Source organism: Phoenix dactylifera, chromosome 10 (assembly GCF_009389715.1).
Source record: "Phoenix dactylifera cultivar Barhee BC4 chromosome 10, palm_55x_up_171113_PBpolish2nd_filt_p, whole genome shotgun sequence".
In the NCBI taxonomy this organism is placed as follows: Eukaryota; Viridiplantae; Streptophyta; class Magnoliopsida; order Arecales; family Arecaceae; genus Phoenix; species Phoenix dactylifera.
In genome coordinates, this window is record NC_052401.1 from 3,288,237 (window position 1) to 3,307,701 (window position 19,465).

The 19,465-nt window shown below is 38.8% G+C and overlaps 2 protein-coding genes across 2 annotated transcripts; both read right to left on the reverse strand.

Annotated features, from left to right (window-relative positions):
* Window positions 1-1,379: 1,379 nt before the first annotated feature.
* On the reverse strand, window positions 1,380-6,384 carry LOC103711037 (probable gamma-secretase subunit PEN-2). Its single transcript, XM_008797007.4, has 2 exons — window positions 5,972-6,384; window positions 1,380-1,780 (listed from the first exon to the last, which is right to left on the reverse strand). Exons 1-2 carry the CDS (start codon window positions 6,291-6,293, stop codon window positions 1,620-1,622), a joined length of 483 nt encoding a protein of 160 aa, XP_008795229.1. The 5' UTR covers window positions 6,294-6,384; the 3' UTR covers window positions 1,380-1,619.
* Window positions 6,385-9,079: 2,695 nt separating this feature from the next.
* Window positions 9,080-18,823, reverse strand: LOC103711038 (NAD(P)H-quinone oxidoreductase subunit O, chloroplastic). Its single transcript, XM_039130791.1, has 7 exons — window positions 18,454-18,823; window positions 17,372-17,427; window positions 16,671-16,736; window positions 16,407-16,448; window positions 13,043-13,102; window positions 9,585-9,691; window positions 9,080-9,417 (listed from the first exon to the last, which is right to left on the reverse strand). The coding sequence occupies exons 1-6, from the start codon at window positions 18,686-18,688 to the stop codon at window positions 9,662-9,664; spliced, it is 489 nt and encodes a 162-aa protein (XP_038986719.1). The 5' UTR covers window positions 18,689-18,823; the 3' UTR covers window positions 9,080-9,417; window positions 9,585-9,661.
* Window positions 18,824-19,465: the final 642 nt, after the last annotated feature.

Below are 19,465 nucleotides of genomic sequence, written 5' to 3' on the forward strand. Positions count from 1 at the left end.
TTCGCTCTTGGTTAATCCTGGCTAAGAGTCCAAGAGAGGCACCTTGGAGTCCAGGTACCAGAGTTAGTATTCATTTTTCTTTTCTTTGTTTATGGTAGTAGAATAGACTCATGAGCTACATAACATAAAGTAGCACCTTCCCGAGTACCCTTGATTCCCAAACAACTGCAAAAGCAAGTGACTTTACCTGGTTCATAAGTCCTTTTTTTTCCAAAAGAATACCAGTTTTTTAAGCTAGCATCTTGTGGCGATCTTTTCTACCAAACCCAGCTGACATGAGAATAAATAGCAATTTTGAGCTAAGCTAGAGTGAGTCTATTAACATTTAGAGCATGCTTGATGGGAGAAAGTTGAGCTCTGAAATAAAAATAAGTGACTACTATTCCTCCTATTTGGTTGGAGAGAATTATGTTTCTATTTTGATTTTAGGAAATAATGGAGACTCTCACTTAGTATTAAATCTCATCCCAATTTCGATTCCAATCGTGAACTAAATGCGTCAGAGAATAAATCCATTCCGATTTTCATTTTAATCTATTTAATTCTGATTCTGATCGCGAAATAAACACACCCTCAGAATGGCCTTTGGCTAATTAGCAAGTCAACATTTAGAAATCTTGTTCGGGCATGGTATGATCTTAGCTCAAAGGTTGACAGGGACAATGAAAGGGACAAATCTTAACCCCAAGCAAACATGAACCAAGTTCAGCTGATGGATACCTTCAAGCTCTTTGCATGAGTGCCATGTCCTAGTAGTTTCCCTGAAACTGCTTCCAAAAAGGCTTCCCGGCCGCCCTCTCTCACAGACATCCACTTTGGTTTGTCACAAGCAATCAAATAGGAGCCTATCTGAAATTTATTTATTTTAGCTATTTGTAAACTGGTATTAACAAATATAGTCATTTAAAGAACCAAACAACCTGGTTTGAAGGGTATTTTCTTTTTCCTATTAAGACAAATTTAGAAACTCGAAAACTTAAAATGAAAAGATTCTTCAAAACTCAATGTTTCATTACCTTGTAATACTAATTTTAGACAATTTTGAAAAAATAATTCTCAAGCTGACTCCATCATAACCCAAGCAACTTTCTTTTAACTCTGCAATTTTTTGCACGCAATAAATCAAATTTTTCTATGTTTCCCTTCATTTTATCACTCTTCTATTCTCACTGCGACCAACACAGCATCAAGGAGAAAATTCAAGATTACGAGGGTGTCCCAATCTTGTGTGATGCATATCAGTAAATAAGTTTGAACGGCCTGAACCAGACATTTCAGATATGCTGGGTAAAGATGCACTTTCTGAAATTCTCAGCTTCCAGTACCAATCAATTCTTCTGCTTTTAGTAGTGAAATTAGTTTACAGAACAACAGTTCAGTTAAGCATTTCAAACAGCCAACAAATGCCATTAAATTATAGACAATAACAAACCATGCAAATTCTAATCGTCTGAAAGAGGTGTAGGAATGTCCCCCAACAAAAATATTATCATGTGGTGCATAGATCAAAACAGGGTTACAAAGCTACAATGTGTGAGCACCACCTTGTGCTCCCTGCTACGATTTGCAGATACAAGTTGGGTTGAAAACAGAAAGGTAAAACCACTTTGCTGAAACAATTACACCCAGCCTGCCAGACCTAACCTGTCTGCAAGATTGTACATGACAAGATCCTGCCAGACCGGGCCGAAGAGGTGCTCACCTCCTATCAAAAATATGAGGACCCACGAAGAAAGGAGCACGGCAAAGACCAGAAAACCTATTGCTGAACGCAGAACATCTGTACAAAATTCTACGATCAGATTAGCATGACACAAAAAAGTGAATTATCAAGGAAGAAATTCTTCGAAGAAAAGTAAGAAGAAGGCATGTAACCAGTTGCCACACAAACCAAACAGAAAAAGGAAAAAGAAAATTGGAAAGCATGCACCCTTTTTCTGTTCTTCAATCTAAAATACATGTCAAAGAATATTTTGCTCTTCAATCATCAACAGGAACATAAAACTTAAGTTTTGTCACAACACAAATGGATGTAATCTTGAAGATCCCCATGTTTTCCCGTCTCTTACTTATGTATCCAAAATTTATCAAGTGAAACAATCAATCATTTCACAATTACTTTGTTAGTCAGACCAGCCACAAGAAAATGAAGCATGTCAGTCGTGCAGGTAGATGCATTCAAAGCTATCAGATACATAAATTTCAATTGGAGCAATGCTTACACCTCTAAGCTGATCTTAATTATAAATGAGATAAAACTAGCAGCTTCTGAATGCACTAGGAGAGTTGATCATTTAACTTGAATATCAAAGAAAGACTATAGGCAGGAAAATAGATTCATCATAGCCATAAAGCTTCTTACATGCTTTTCCCTCTGTTCTATGAGAAGGTTTTACCAAAATCAGAACAACAGAGTCTACATATGAAGGAGGCTGAGATGCTAATGCAGAAACAAAATTGTAATCCACAACAATAAACTTCATTAAACAGGCTGTCAACAGAAAATCTGAATGAGAGCATATATGCAGAGTAAATAATGAATCCCAGGACTTCAACATGTTCTAATAGTTAAAGATGCATGCAACTGAAACAAATAGGCTTAAGAAATTGAAAGAAGGCATGTTATGAAAATAATATTGACCATGGCAGCTCCATCTGGGCATGTATATAACTAATAATCCACTAGGCCTAACCCTAGTTGCCAGAATTAGGAGCAGGTGCAGGAGTAGGTTTGGGTGTGGATGTAGGCGCAGGTAGCGGATCTTTTAAAAACACCTTGAGGAATTGCTACAAAGCAGGTGCAGCTTCGAGTTTTCAATTTCTTGAGTGTGTACACTATCCTAGATAGAATAGGAACACTAGTAGCTTGTTATAAATGTATCAGGATAGGACCCACAATTTTTCCAGCTCTAGAATGATCACAACAACCATGGATGATTACCTAGGCATGAAAATGAATTATATATAATTTAAAAAGCAAATTCCAGTAATCTATTACAATTGGCTATGCACAGTGAATTGGAGTTACTTAAGTAGATTAATCAGGCAACCATTTTTCTTCAACATACTAAACTAACAAAAGTCAAGTACCTTTGCTGATTAAATCAATTGTTGGTCTGAATAATCTGAAAAGCTATAGTTTTCTTTTTCTAATATTTCTTCCTAGGTTTATCATTGTCTCTGCAAATCAAGATTGAAGAGCTACTGTATGAAATTATGCATTGTAAACGGTGACCACAAAGCCACAATTGTAGATTCCTGCATACAACAATTTAGTAAGTTGTTGAAAAGGTTTGATTTTTGGCAAGTTTACAGAGCCATGTCGTAGCAGCTTCAATTGTGAAACTCCAGATCTTCAAACCTCAGATTAGGAAGAAATCTTTCAACAGTCATTTTAGAGGTTCCCCGCTAACTGTTGCCTATTTATGATTAGGGGTTCTCTAAATATAAATTATCCATGGCCCATTGCTAAGGATACATATGCACAAGTCTCCCAGATCATCATCAAAAAAGCATGGGATTGCCTATGGCTTACCTAGTACCAACAGAATTTTCTTTCTTTCTTTCTTTGTTTTCGAGAATGATTTACTCCTTATTTCATCCATACACATAATAATACCAATAAATATCCTCTGAAAAAAACAAAGCTCTTCATTTATGGGAGAAAGTACTATTGATGTCAAGACAACCATTAAAACTATCAAAGACCCCTTTCCCTCCAACCATCTGGATGTGACTCAATAAATCTGTTTCTCATCATGGATGTTTTCTATTTGACGATCCAAGCATCAAGGAGGAACCATGCAGTCATAGTAATTATCTATTGCAGTGTTCTCATGAGGTTGTGATATAAGAAAGTTGCATCAGAAATTATTCAATGCATAAGGAAGTTAGGTGGACCTATCTTTGTGTTATTCTTGACACATAGGCAACAAGAGTGCTATACAATACAAATGCATGAAGTGGTCCTAGTCATCGAATTTGATCATTGAAAAAAAAGTATATCAATCAGCAATTGTGGCAATTAGTAATCTGAGAAGGTTGACAAAGTTAATATAAAGCTGAAAAGATGTGCATGAGTTCTCTTTCAACAAGTGGCATTCATGCAGCGAAACTCTAGATGTATCCAAAGAAGGCCTTCAAGCTGAAGCAAAAGGGTTTGGAACCTCAAGGGATTCCTTCCTAGCCAAGTTGAGATCTATAGTACAATTCAATACATGCCCAAAAATTTTCAGTTTTATGGACAATTGTGAGTATCTTATATGGTTTTCCTAAAAGGTATTAACCATTTCTATGAGTTAAATCAGGATAACCAATTTGTATAAGTCATAAAAGGTGTAGGATTAGCTAGTTATGCAGGGATGAGGCCGGTAATTACACTAATTGTTTGGCAATCTTGGGTTGGCTGCCTTATTCTTGGCTAGCAAGGATGGGTCCACATTTTCATTTTTAAAAGTGGGAAAGGATATGCACACAAACACCATCCTTTTCTTATGAGTCACAATTTCATAGCAGGGGACGGGCTAGGTAGCAGGCCACTAATGCCATTTTTCATAGTCCCGCATCAACTAAAAAAAGGGGTGCCACATAGGTTTATTAGTCTAGGACAGTCCTCCAACCAACAGCTTAAACTGCAAGTCCGTAACAGGTGACATCAGAGCCAAGCCCAATGTGCGTCACAACCTAATCAGTCATGAGAGACCCTCATTAGAGGATACAGCCCAGGCCATTGGTGGGTCCTTCCTCTCAAGTAGGGGACAATCCATGATAAGGATGTCACGAGGTTGGTTGGGGAGAGAATATCATAGTCCCACATCGACTAATAAAAAGGGTGTCATATGAGTTTATTAGCCTTGGTCAAAGAATGTTGTACCGGCCTAAACTGCCCAATTCAGGATGTACAAAGCCGAACCTGGGGCAGACCGGCATGGTTCCATCCCTTGGTTCAAGAAACTAGGGAAGGGGGGAAGAGGGAGAAGGCAAGAGAGGAAAAGAGAGAGAGGGAGGGAGGAAGGGAGCGATGGAGGAAGGGAGGGGGGGAGAGAGAGACTGAGAGAAGGAAAGAGAGGGGGCTTTTAAGCCCCCATCTCCTCCAGCACACGAGAACAAGGGCTCCCCCTCCCTCCCTCCCCCTCCCTCTCTCTCCCTCTCCCTCTATCTTTTCCTCTCTTGCCCTCTCACTCTCCCCCTTCCTTGCCAGCTCTATTGTGTTAGTACGGACACAAAACGAAACAGCACAGTATCACACCATACCGTACCACTGCCGATACAAGCACAGCAAGCCTTGGCCTCGGTAGTCCTCCACCCAGCAGCATAAGCTTTTGGGTTGTGAGTCTATGAGACATTGCTATATTCCAATTCAGAGCTATATCTATTGCCATAAAAGTAGTCTAAGATCATTCTGAACTACCAACATCCATGCCATATTTCTATATATGTGTGCGGTTTGATTAATTAAGCTCTTTTGGATCAGCCCTAATTCCACTAATCCCCTTTCCCATCAAGTTTTGACGTGGCCCTTTCTTACCACCTACCAAACCATTTCAGCCTGCTCTCATCATCAGTTCCTACTCTCATTTTGCTAATCACGGATGCCCTTGTCAAGCTTAACCATTTATTTGCAACAAATTTTTCATTCATCTAAATAATTTTTTAACAACATATTGTAAAAATCACTAGAAAAACAATGATACGCCAAGCAGAAGTATCTCACACGCCAAAAATCACAATTGGATGATGGCACTAAAAATCTCTAGCTTATCTGTCAATAAGTTCGCAATTTTCTCCCTTAACGGATAAATTAGCAGAAACCATCATAAGAATTCACTTTTCTAAAGCGATCCCACTTCAAAGAGATACCAAGAAGAAAATGAGTAAAATCACATTCTGATTCGAATTTGACCCAAAAGAAGGTAAAGAAATGAGAAATTAAAGAGAAAAACCCCCAAAAAGAAAGAAAGAGTTTGCTTACAAGGGCGAATGCGAGAGAAGGAAGACGGCGATGAGGAGGGACGGCTCCGGAGGACGGGCCAGAAGTAGAAGCAGTTGACCGCCCAAAGGAGGGGAAGGAGGGCGAAGCCCCACAGGAAGAATCTACGGGCGTAGGCGACCGATTCCTCCTCCGAGAGGCCCAGGGGGCCGTCCACCGTCGGCCATTGGTGCGAGCTGGGGTCGCTATCCCCCCCTCCACCTCCTCCACCGCCACTTCCGGCGGCGTCGCGCCGGAGGATGAGACCCGATCCCCCGAGGTGGCGCCGCTCCTCGTCCTCCTCGTGCTGTCCTCGCCCCTCCATCAATCCCTTGATCTCTCTCTCTCTCTCTCCCTCTCCCTCTCCCTCTCTCCTTTATCGAGCTGTTGGGTCTTCTCTGCGACTCTGCCCTCGTACCTACATTTTATCTTCTATGACAAGGGTCCAGGGCACGCAACGCTTTGATTTTAGCATGAACGGTGAGGATTTGAGGTACGAGTGTTGTACAGCGTACGCTGACAACGCAATAACGTACTTTTTTTTTATTTTTACAATGGCTTTGAGATAAAAGATCAGAATCAGATTCCTTGCTAATCTCAGTTATGAAAAGAAACACAAATACAATCAACATTATATATCTTTTTTACAAGAAAATCATGTACTTTGTACAAATCAAAATCTAATGATAATAAAGCAAAAAATTGCAAACTTTATTCATGATAGAGCAACAGCAGTTATAATTGCAAGATTTTACAACAGTGTAGTAACATTAACCATATATTTGGCCATACAAAGAATGTTCGTAGCTGAAAATTGGCATTGGGTTAGCATCCAAACACGGCTCGAAGACCCGTCTAAACTAGAATTAGGGCAGATCCCTGGTTGAACATGGAGACTAGAAAATTCTAGTCTCCACTCTATATAAGCTCCTTTCCATTTTTTCCATCCTCCTTTATCAGAAAGCTGACCTTAATTGGAGCTTTGTCCGTCTTGCGGTATACATGGCTTGCTTTAAAGATGGTGCCCGGCATGTTCTTTATAAAGAAAGCAACCGGCAAACCTTCTAGCAAATTAAAGGCATTTCAGTTGTACCCAAAAAAAAAAAAAGAAAAAAAAAATTAAGGTGTTTCAGCTGACCAGTCACATGAATCTACGACTACCTTGTCGAGTTCATGTACTTCATAAATGCTGATATTCGGGTTATCTTCTCCTGTAGTTTGCAAAGGTATTCCTTGCCTCTCTCTGAAAAGAAGAAAAAGAAAAGGTCATTTTTGGCTGTTACTCTGGTTGAATAGTAATTAGTCGAAGGTTCGTACATAGTGCATATCTGCATGCATAGAAATTATAACACAGTGCTACATTTGTTTACATAGAGCAACATTTTCTTCATAAAATGAATGAATGACAAGGCAATCCTTCAGGTGTTCTTATTTTTTTCATGAACCAAGGGCCTCTGTCCAGAAGAGTGCATTAGAGAAATGGAGGCTGGTTCCATTGGTCATCGAGAAGAATTTTCAGAGACTGAAAGAAGCCAATTCATCCAGATGTATCCTAAATGCCTTGAGTTGCATGCTAACATTCAAGGACCGGCTCATCTTCTACCTTGGCTGTGAAACCAACTCTCTTTCAACAGAGTAGGCTACTCTTGAAATGATTACATGCATTCAATGCCTCTAATTCATGTTATCGGCATTAAGAGGGGAGCATATGATGTATAGGTGTTGATACGCCTCCAAATCGGTTACAGCGCACCAAAAAGACCATTCAATCAAAACATGCCATAGCTCCAATATGTGGCGGATCGAAAGTGATCACCGGGCAGGCCCAGTGCCATGCCCCTGAGCTTTTCTATTGAAAGCTCTTTACAATTGGTTGCATCTTTACTAGGGGATCTAGTAATCATCACGATCCCACCAATGTGATAGACAGGACATCATTCACATGCGAAGCATTTATGCCCGATTTTCAAGCTGTACTTAAACTGTCACTTCTGGTCGACCCACGTGCCCACGTCCTCTGGTGGCAGGTAAACTCCTTCGTCCAATATATACGAAAAAAAAAATGTAAGCAAACAAGAAAAACACTGACAAACTGAGAGACAACCTACTTCTATTTTCTTATGAATACACCGACTTAGATATCAGAGGGTCTCTCGTCAAAAACATTCCGCCCAGTGGACTTCTTTACTCGATGTTGTTTTAGGTTGTGCTGCTGTCATCTGACGAAGATCCAACAACAGCAACCGAGCACCGCTCGTCTTCCTTAAATTTGACCAAAGTAACTGACCACCAAGCTCTCTAGTATTATTACATCTTTTGCCGCAGTGCTTAAGGCTAATCGGTTCTTGGCGACAATAGGTATCATCTCATAAAGCTATGAATTGTTTGAGAAGAAAATTAAGAGACAATGTGCGCATGGCCATACAAGCAAATGAAGATGTAATTGCTGATTTGACACCATCCGGCAAATCTCGCATTACCTCAAAGAAGGGTATTAGATATTGTTATTTTCTATTGATTTCCTCTCTCTCAATGGCAGTGCATATAAGCTCAAAATGAAATAATAGAAAACTTCACATCAGGTGTCGAAACTCTTTTTTTTTAGATATTCTGCACATGATAGTACTGCTGAAATATATTATCACTTCGGCGATAGTTCCATGTTGTTAATTGGATTATTTTATGCTTTTAGTTCATTGTCATTGATCACAATAAATTGAATATTTCTGAATAGGATCAGCTTTAGTTCCTGACTTTTATATTTTAATATCAAAATCATTTATATGGAATTTAATGATGTTCCATGGTTCGGGTTTTGGAAAGAACTTTGAGATGCATGTCAAAGAAACATATATATATATATATATAAAGAGAGGCTGCAGAGGCAGATGATAAAACACTTTGCATTTCACAAACCAATCCAATAATCCTCCTAAAGAATTCCTTTTCTTTCTCAGGCAAAGAGATTTTAGTTCACCGTGTACCAAAAAAACAGACAGAGAGAGAGAGAGAGAGAGAGAGAGAGAGAGAGAGAGATTTTAATTCATCTACGATCACAATAGAACAAATCTTACAGCAAGTCAATTTGTCTACAAACATGTAGATATGATCTGGCTTGAAAGCAATACTGGTTAAGCGCAGCACCTGAGTATGATACAAAATATAGAGATATCAAGATTTAAGTGCTATAGCTGAATCACACATGTAAATTTTAACCAAATAGCATTTTTATTTCACAGGGATAATGTCTGATATTTCACAACAAGACAGCCCATGCCCTGTGTTCGAGCAACCAATGACGATCATAATCACAAATCTTGACCTAGCTCGCCACAGGAATTCAGCTAGACAAGAAAAACAGCTAAGAATGCCCAATCAGAGGACCATATTGAATGCACCCACCTTGCATCAACAACCAACAGGAATTCTCAGAAAAAATGTCTTAATGCCTGCACATCAAGAACAAAATGCACCCAAGAAGGGTGATCAATTAACAATTGGCACGAAAATATTTGCAACCAAACAAACAAGATTTACAGTAAGCAAAATTTCGCTGCAATATGAACAAGCGAGGAACAAAAATGCATATCATTGAGCTCTTGGAAGTTGGAATTACTCCTTGTGGGCTGCGAGAGTAAGGAGAGCAAAGAGCACCATTTGACATTGCCAGATACTGCAGTAGGGGTTCCAAGGTCATATTCTCTCATAGTTAAGCTTTTCTGACTGCCAATGATCAGAAAAAATATAAAAAGTGAGTATACCATGAATTAGCACTCGCTCTAGCTTCTGCTTGATACATTCAGGAAAATAAACCAAGTCTACGTTCTAGTCTGCATACAGTGTTCCTTTATTCAGATTTAATAAGATGATAACTGATCAACCATAGATATTAACACAAATCTATATATGACTCTCCCATGGATAGGCTACTCCCCACAACTTGAAAAGAAAACATCCATATGTGCACTATTTATAAGTACAAGAAAAAATGAAGATCACTGGTAAAACAGAACACGGAGATCCTTAATTTAGAAACCATGACAAGCTTACCAAGGAACATCTGTAAATTAAAGAGATCAGCTCTAAGCCATAACTGAAAGAATTTTGTGTATTATCCCTAACCATTTAACATGCATCTTGCAAGTAAAATACTTACTGTTATACAATTAATTAATTAATTTGATAACTTGGCTTTTTACCCTTGACTAGGGGCACCAACCATATCAGGTTGGGTCGTCAGAAAATCCCAAACCTGAACCTGACATGTTTATTAAACAGGTCCAGATTTGAAACCTGAACCCATCATCTTTAATAAACAGTTAATCTGACCGACCTGTTTAACCTGTTTAATAAATAGGTCAGGTCGAACCGTAAACCTGTACCTGTTTAACATACACAAGTATAACCTAATTAACACTTAGCAAACTTGTAAATAGCACAAAGTTAGCAGCAACTTATAATTTATAAATAAGTTTAAACTTTACATCAAGCAATATAACAAACGGTTATCTCTAAATAGCCACAAAATGACCGATAAACTAAGACTCAACGAGCTTGAAATAAAAGATGTGAGAGAGAGGGAGACAACAATGCTGCTACAAATAACATCACATTAAAAAGTAGTTATGTTAGCAGTATGTTTTCCATCCAACCTGCAAATTTCTAAAGAAACATTACAGAAACCAGTAAAAACAAATATTTAGAAAAGCGAAGAGGGGAAGAGGAAGAGGAGGCTCAGATTCACAATTAAATCAGAATGACTGCATTGTTTGCAGAATGGAAACAGACCATCCAAGATTTCTTGTCATCCGAATCATCTCCGAGTTTGCTTCACAATGCAGCAAACTCTCGTCCAAGAATCATCCCAGCCTCTTCATACAAACCTAAAAGCAGGCTCCTAGGTGAAATCTAGTGAGGCTTTAGCCGTCGCAGAGCCTCCCATCTATCCGGATGACAACCTTGTAGAGGATAGAGACACAGAGAAAGGAGGGAACAGGGTTTGCAAAAATGGAGCCACACACACACACAGAGAGACACAGAGAGAGAGAGAGAGAGAGAGAGAGAGAGAAGCAGGGTTTGCAAAGGATGGACTAGGTCAGAGAGAAAGGGCAAACAAGGTTTGAGGATGGAACCATAGATAGAGAGAGGGACAAAGACAAGATTGATTCTCCACGGGAGATTGAACATTGAGGAGGGGCTCTTCCTCCTCTCAGTTAGAGCCTCAAAAAAAGGGCAATCAAAGCCACAGAGTTATGGGAAAAACACTCTTCCTCTTCTCCAAGAAACCCTAACGCTGACCACTTAAAGAGTCGAGGTGGACCAGTCTTCATTCTAGACAGAACCTTGATTTGAGGCAGCAAATTAGAGATCAAGGAGGGGCTCTTCCTCTTCTTGGTCAGAGCCTCAGAGAAAGAGGCGATCCGAGCCATAGAGTGACGCGGGTAGCGCTCTACCACTCTCCGAGAAACCCTAACCTTAACTACTAAAAGAGCTGAAGATGGAAGCAAAGATAAGATGGAAAGAGAAAAAAAGGGCCAAACCAGCATTCTCCGGCCACCGCTGACAATGGTGATGAACCTAGCCACCGCCGAACCAATCTCCTCCACAGACTTACGATTTGAGGGCAAGAAATTGGAGATCCAGGAGGGGATCTTCCTCTTCTCCCTTAGAGCCTCATAGAAAGAACAATTGGAGGCCGAAGCCGGAGCCACAAAGTGACAAGGAGCCGGGGAGAGTTGAAATGCGCTCTTCCAAACCCTAACCCTTGAAGTCGAAGATGACTCAAGAGAAGGAAAAACTGGAGAACTCTCCAGAAGCCCAACTGCCTAAGCCATTTTTAAGTATTACGGGTTTGGAATTTGGATGGGAAGTTGGGTTCGGGCATAGGATCCGTTATATAGGTTAGAGACTTAAATAGGGGAATAAATGGGTTAAACGGGTTAAACAAGTCGCGGGCCTGGAACCCGAACCCGATCCGATTATTAAACAAATAAAATGGGTTGACTTGTTTAAGACCTGAAGCCATTTAGCCCAAACCCAAACCTGCTTATGGCAAGTGAAATTTTGACTGGTTGAGTCAAATTTTGCTAGCCCTACCATTAACCATCCTCTTAGTGCTAGTTTTTCATTATTGCATAAAGCCCTTTCAAGTAAATCAATGCAGAACAGAATACTCTACTGCAAAACTATATAGTCATTTTAAGATAATGAAAGATAAAAATCCCTTTCAAGAGCAAAACAAAATGACAGCTATGTGCAATAGATCCCATGTCCTACGTCAAGGCTGATTGGGCCTTTCTCACTAAGCACAAGGCAAGACTAGATTACCTGAGCATGAGGACATCCTAATGGCAGCCACACACTGACCTGACTTCTGAGGCAGCATGTGAAGTGAACATTATAATTGGCTTAGGATACCCCTCTCCCTCTCCTATACCCCATCTCAACCCTTCTCTTCTCCCATCATCTTCCTCAATTCAACAGATTGCAAAATAGGATCATCTTCCTCAATTCATCTTCCTCAATTCAACAGATTGCAAAATAGGAGCACACTTGGAAAAGGTTGAGAAGGAGGCGACTGAAGCAGCTGAAAAAGGAATCTAGGGATTCTGTTGGCTTGTGAGAAAGAAAAGGAGACCTAAAATTAGTGATTGAATAGGTACAATTACCAAATCTTTTCCTTCTTATTCACCAAAACTTTTTCAATTTGAACTCGGAATTGCAGGTAGAACTTCAGATCTTACAGAAGAAATCTGGGAGAAGAGCAATATTAACTAATGAAGCTCTAGATTACAACCTATATAACAGGTTGACCTGGTGGACAGGAACCTTGCAAAATGTTAGCAGGAGGTTGCCACCAAATATCTTTGATTTTACACGGTACCATCAGCTGTCTTCATGAATCAGTTAGTTCCTTTAAACAGTCGATAGCATATCACATAAATTTACCATAGGCAGAAAAACTAACAACTTTTACTTGAGCTATCATCATCAATGGAATGTGCATAACTCCTCAAGTCGGATGATACAATATCATAATTATGCTGCAAAAACTTTTCAGGATGGTAATCATACCTTGATAAGCATATAAGTAGGCAGCCATGCTGGTGGGGTTGGTATCCCAACCCAAGCAACCTGTCATGCAAATAATGGGAAGCATGATTAGAATGCACGCCTATCTGATTTTGCCTTAAGCTGGCAGAATTTAAATAATAGAAATTTGTGCAACAGTACAGCTCTACTTTCAAACAAAAACATCTTAAAATAGACTCTACCAATTGAAAAAAAAAAAGATCAAATAAGAACACTAGAGGAAACTTAGATAAACAAGCAGCAGATAGAAGATGCAAAGGCAAGAATGTCACAGTAGTTGGAAAATAATTATTTGCTAATATTTCCTTTAATTGCTATCCAACTGTTCCCGAAGAATTGAGCCTTTTAAATGATATATTTATCCTCAAGACTTTGTGTTCCAAGGAAAACACCTATTGATCCATTCTTGGCTCTTGCAACTTTTGAATTCTTACTGACACCACAGTACCATAACTTAGCAAACATTCCAGATTTTTAAGTTCCATAACCTCAACTTCGATGTCAAGACTGTAGATCCCCCAACCATTCCAAGGTGCCATAAAATATCACTGGATACACACATAGACAAACATATATATACATGTATACAAATATATATTAGAGTGCACTAACTGAAAGTGCTTTGGATGGAGTGGTAGCAATAGCTTATGGTCGAAATAACAAAAAGATTTTAAGAGGGAAATCCATGGAGTGAAAATCGGAGCAAGTATGACTTCCTAAATCAGATGCAACACCTGTGGCAAAAATAAAAGTCATTATATCTACGTTCCTGCTAGCCGTTTGAACTGACAATCAGTCAAAACCTCTTATGACTCCCACATACCAAATATCCAATAGATCAACAAACAACTCTCAAGTTCCACTACTACCGCTAACCGTTTGAACTGACAATGAGTCAAAACCTCTTATGACTCCCACATACTAAATATCCAATAGATCAACAAACAACTCTCAAGTTCCACTACTACCACCTTATTGGCTAGTGTTCGAACCCCCAAACAGACCTAGCTTTATCCGCCAAAACACTACCTTGTCATAAACTGCCAGGGACACCTACCACATGTTCAAACCAACATACTTGGTAACAAAACCGACAATTTTCCAATAAAAGTACTAGCATTTCTAATTTTAAAAAACACTGCTTTTAGAAGTTGAATAGGTGAGTGGAGCCCATCTAGGGCAATAGAGGTGCATGGCCCCCTTATTGAGAAGGCGTCCATTAAGTGTTGGTCACTATATGAATTTAGAGAAGGGTGCCAAAACAATGCCTTAAAATGGATAGACAAAATTGCTTTATTAGCCACTCCTATGTCAACTAGTGAATGACCCAACCACTCAGCAATCTCAACTAGACTAGATACTAGATGTAGATGAGCCCCCAGCTGCATGGTCCATAGGTCCACTTGGTTTGGGTTTAAATTCAATTTCAGCTCCATAATTCACAATTTGTTATTTAAAAATATTGAGGCCCACTTTAGCAATGATACAAGAGCAATGGTTCATATAATCTATTTTCAAATATTATTTGGTTTATAGAAAGTTTGTCAAACGGTCTGGCCTCTGGATTAATCATGTATACAAGACAATATGGAAAATTCAGAGTTTCAAAGAGAAGATGAGGAGACATTACCAATTTAGTATTTAATTTAAATAAACTTCCATTTAGAATTCTTTCGCTCATCTTTTCATATTAGATGGAACGACAAGGGAACTGATTACTTTTGTACCAATTCGCAATACACCAAATCAAGCAAATTAGAAGGTATCTATGCATATAAACTGGGACACATCAGAGCCTCATGTACACACTACGAGTGATTTATTCCAACGCCTTGCTCCCTACTATAAGATATCAAAATATTGACTTCCTCCAAACCATCACACACATCTCCCAAATAAACCTTCTCATGCAGAATTTCATTCTTTCAAACAAAATCCACCTCCCAACCTTTTTGATGCCACTTAGCCTTGTCCATTATGTGAATCTTCTAAACCATCCCCTCACAAAAAACAGTGTAAGAAACACCAGAAAGATGAGCACATCAACCAATCCTCAATTTTTCATTTTCTGTACCCTAAAAGACGTAGATTTCTTCCCAAAAGGCCAAATGCTAGTGAAACCGCCAGCCTAATAAATTTCCTCGGCTTAAAAATAGAACAAACCTCATTTAGTCGACCTCATTTCCATCTATGTTTTCCTTTTCTTTAGTTTATAACATATCAATTCAACAATTACCCAATGCTAAAACCCACTTTCACCATAGAATAGCTTATTTTTCACATTCCAAAGAATCCCTTCATAATTGATACCTCCACATCTTCATCCATAGCCTCCACCCCTGACATACCACAGATTTCTAACCTTCCCATCCACTGCTTCTCGTAAGTCCAATTTCTACCATTTCCGAAGAAAGATTCCTCCTATCAAAGACTCAAAATCACTTCTACCTATGTTGAAGTATCAAAGTACATTATCCCCCCACCCCACCCTTCAACCCAGCCCATCATAACTTTGATCCCCAGCATGACCTCTACCAAAAGGAGGTTCCCACTTCACCAATCATCTCCATCAATTCCTTTTTCTGATTATGCCAAGTCCTTTTCTTAATGCTAGTCTCCTCATTATATTATGATGTACTGTGTCGATCAGCCTACTCAACCTGTCAGCATTTTTTGCCAATCACGCCATCACAAAAGCAGCATAATATCTACCCTGTAGCTCACCCTTATTCTTCATTGTAGATGTCTGATTTGGCCCCATGGTTGCTTATGCTACTCTCATCTTAAGAAGAGAATGCAAAATATGTAAACCCATTGTGCTGAAAGAAATTCTACTATGCACTAAAATTTATTTCCAAGAGAGAGCATGCAGCTTTATTCTTCATGTGATTTTGGGCATATCTCGTGCATTCAGATATCAAATTTTGGTCAGCAGATCTGTCACTACTTCATATGGAATAAATCATGTGATAGTGTGGCGCAGAAGCAAAGCAGATTGTAAACGTACAATCCAGGTCATTGTAACTGTTTTGCATGCTCATGCATAGCTGAACAATGCAGCGAGAGATCAATGAATACCAGTTAAGATCCAAAGTCCAACCCTCCCCCAATTACCCCACCCAAAAAAAGAAAAAGAAAAAGATTTTTGTTGCTCCATTTTCTCCAAAAAAAAAGGAAAGAAAAATAAAAATTGTATGTCTATAACAACAGAAAATAATATGCTAATTTTTGCTCAAAAAAATGATAATCCAACAATAATTATTCTTTCAAGGAACATATTGTCTTTAATCACTTGATGATGGTAACAAAATATGTAGAAAGAGAGAACAGAAGAAAAGTTACTTACAAGAGCATGCTCCCCAGTTTCAAAGATCCGTACGTCCAAGACCTAAGAGATCAAGCAACAAAGATAGAAGATAGAGGACAAAAGATACAAAGAGAGGTAATTATAAAGATAGAAAAAGGACACTGCAAGAAATTCAAGAAAGAGGGAGGATTTATAGATTTTAAATTTGGTAAATGCATACAAACAGACTATGTAAACAAAATACAAGTAGAACAAAAAAATCTTTTAAAACCAATTCAATAGGTGTCACAGATTGGAGATTACCTCACCACGGTCTTCATATATGTAGTCCAACCCTTTATAGTGAGGTGGATGGCCAACAGATAAATACTGAAACAGATCAACAGGTGCATTCAGCATATGCACAGAAACAGAAAAATGAAAGCAGAAAATGTTAAGGAAGTTGCCCATTGCATGTGCTGTTAATTACGTCAAACAAAGTTTATAGGCAGAGTTCATGTGTGCAATAAGAATGGTTTATGGAGCTCACCGGTATGTTATTGAACAACATGTAATATTTTATGAAAATTAAGAAAGTTTAGATCACGTAATGCAGCTTTACTGCATTCTGCAATTAAACAGGACATGACATGAGCACATACTCAAAATTTCATGTGAATAAGATAGAAACAGACTGATACTTTAGACTTTCTGTTAATGGGCACAAAAAGTGTCCAAAGAGGCAGGTAAGCATGTATAAGGCCAAGATGAGCAGAAAACCATAGCTCTCAGTAACAGAACTCATTCGTCAATAAAATTTAGGGAGATTAAACTTCTTAATCAGCCAACAAGCACAGATTGTCATTTGGATATCCTAGAATTCAGCTTGGTATGCTAGAAAACAAAGGCCAAGGAAATAACTGGACAAAGTCAAGCAATGGGATAGACATAATGTGTATGAGGAGAGGGGGGGGGGGGGGGGGGGGGGGGATGTGAGGCAGGGAGAGAGAGAGAGAGAGGCTTACATTGATGCTATTTAGGTACTTCTCTTTGTCCACGCGTACAATTTGCCCTTTCTTCACTGGAAAGAACAACAAGAAAAAACATATGACATTTCTTTTCTAAAAGACACATCGGAAGTAGATAATAGGGATATAAATACAGTTTTCTACATGAGACATTTCATAACTATAACACAAACATAACCAAGAAGCTTTGTCTGAAATATCTGAGCCTAGATTTATCAATCTCTTAGCCATTCATTTCAACAAAAGGCTACATAATCTACCAAAATGCAAGCTCCAGCTCATCAAATAACAAAACCAACAGAAATATAAGGAATCAATAATCGTCTTAAGCACCAATTTACATCACCGCCCCACTACATAATAACAAGAGATCAATTATCCTTTCTATCAAAATATAGTCATGAACAATCAGTTATATATCAAAATTAGTTTTTCCTCCATAAAATCTAAATTCTGGCATCAATAAATACAAAAATCAAAAGGTGCCAGTCATCCTCCAATCATTTCAAACCCATTGAAAAAAATTCAAAATTAAGAAACATGCTATGTTTCAACTCATCAGTTTTGAGCATGGAAATCTTACGGAATAACGGCAGATGCATGGAAATCTTCACCATTGTGAAAAGCAAGCTTGTAATAATCCTCACGTATGCAAGAAATTATTAGAAACACTAATATAAGCTACTCCCAAGATTACCATCCAGCAAAAGGCGAAAAAATATTACCTTTTTATGGTAAATAAGTAAGGTAGCGTCTATAAAGAAAGAGAATGGAAATTTTCTGGCATAACACGTGGTGCATGAAAAGCAAGGTTCTAATAGTCCTTACACATACAACATATAATTAGGAACACTAATATAAGCTACTCCCAAGATTATTGCTTAAGAAAAAGAAAAAAAGATAAAAAGATAAAAAAAAAAAAAAAAAACATCTTGTTACGATGAATAAGTAATGTAATATCTATAAAGAAATACGCATCGATCCAAGGGACAAAAAAGCTTGCCATGATTCCAGAGATAAGGTTTGTCAAGATTCAAGATTTCATCGAGAAAGACGAGCGGGAAGAAGGCGGAGCCTACTTGAGTACTCGGGCTTCTTTGGCTTGGGAGAGGAGACGGGGGACGGCGGCACTTCAGTGGGAGTCTGGACAAGCTTCTCCTTCTCCGGCTCGGCGGAGCTCGCGGCCCTGATCCATGGGGCGCTTCGGGTCGGAGGCTTTCTCACTAGGGTTTTGGCGGCGAGGGGAAAGAAGTCAGCAGAGGAACGGGAGAAGAGAGAGCTGGAGGACGAGAGGAGAGACGCCATGGAAGCCATGGTCGAAAGCGGCGATGGCTCGAGACAGCGGCGCCCAGGTCGAGTGGATTTGAGGTTTAGATTCCGCCATTCGTTTCCGTTTCGTTCGTTTGTGTTCCTCCAGATAAGAGAGAGGGCGCGAACTCCCAGCCCATCGCAGCGTGCGGTCGGTTGTTCCCGTCACCGCTGCCGTCATCGTCTAATGACCCCCATTACAATATTTTTTTCTTTTTATTATTTAATTTATATAAAATTATATTATGCTAGAATTGGATTTTTTTTTAATTTCAAAATATTCAATCTTGCAATCATGTGCAAACTCAAAGATATTTCTCTCTTTTTGAAAAAAAAAAATACCTATCTTAAGTTTTCCTAGATCATGGTACATTTAGATTTTATATTGTTTATCCATTATTAAGTATGTGTATAAAATAAAATAATTATGTGCATTCATTATAGAGATATAACAGTCCAATAAGATCCAAAGAGGATTTTATGACATGAAAATAAATAGAAATTTAGTGTTGCATAAATGAAAAATAAAAAATTATCTGGCATGTGAATTTGATTGCCAAACAATGCTGCTTTTTTGTCCCTTGCTTGACCGCTTGCTTTAAACTAATTAAACATGACTTTTCCTGAGCAGTCTCGCTTTGAAAAAGAAGATTCTAATGAAATTTATAGCAACCTGATGATATTCCATGCTAACTATGTCTACCGTATGGAGCCAACTGTCGCAGTACATCGCGTGCCAAACGAGTCTCCCACCACATCCTGAACCAAATCCGATCCTAGAGG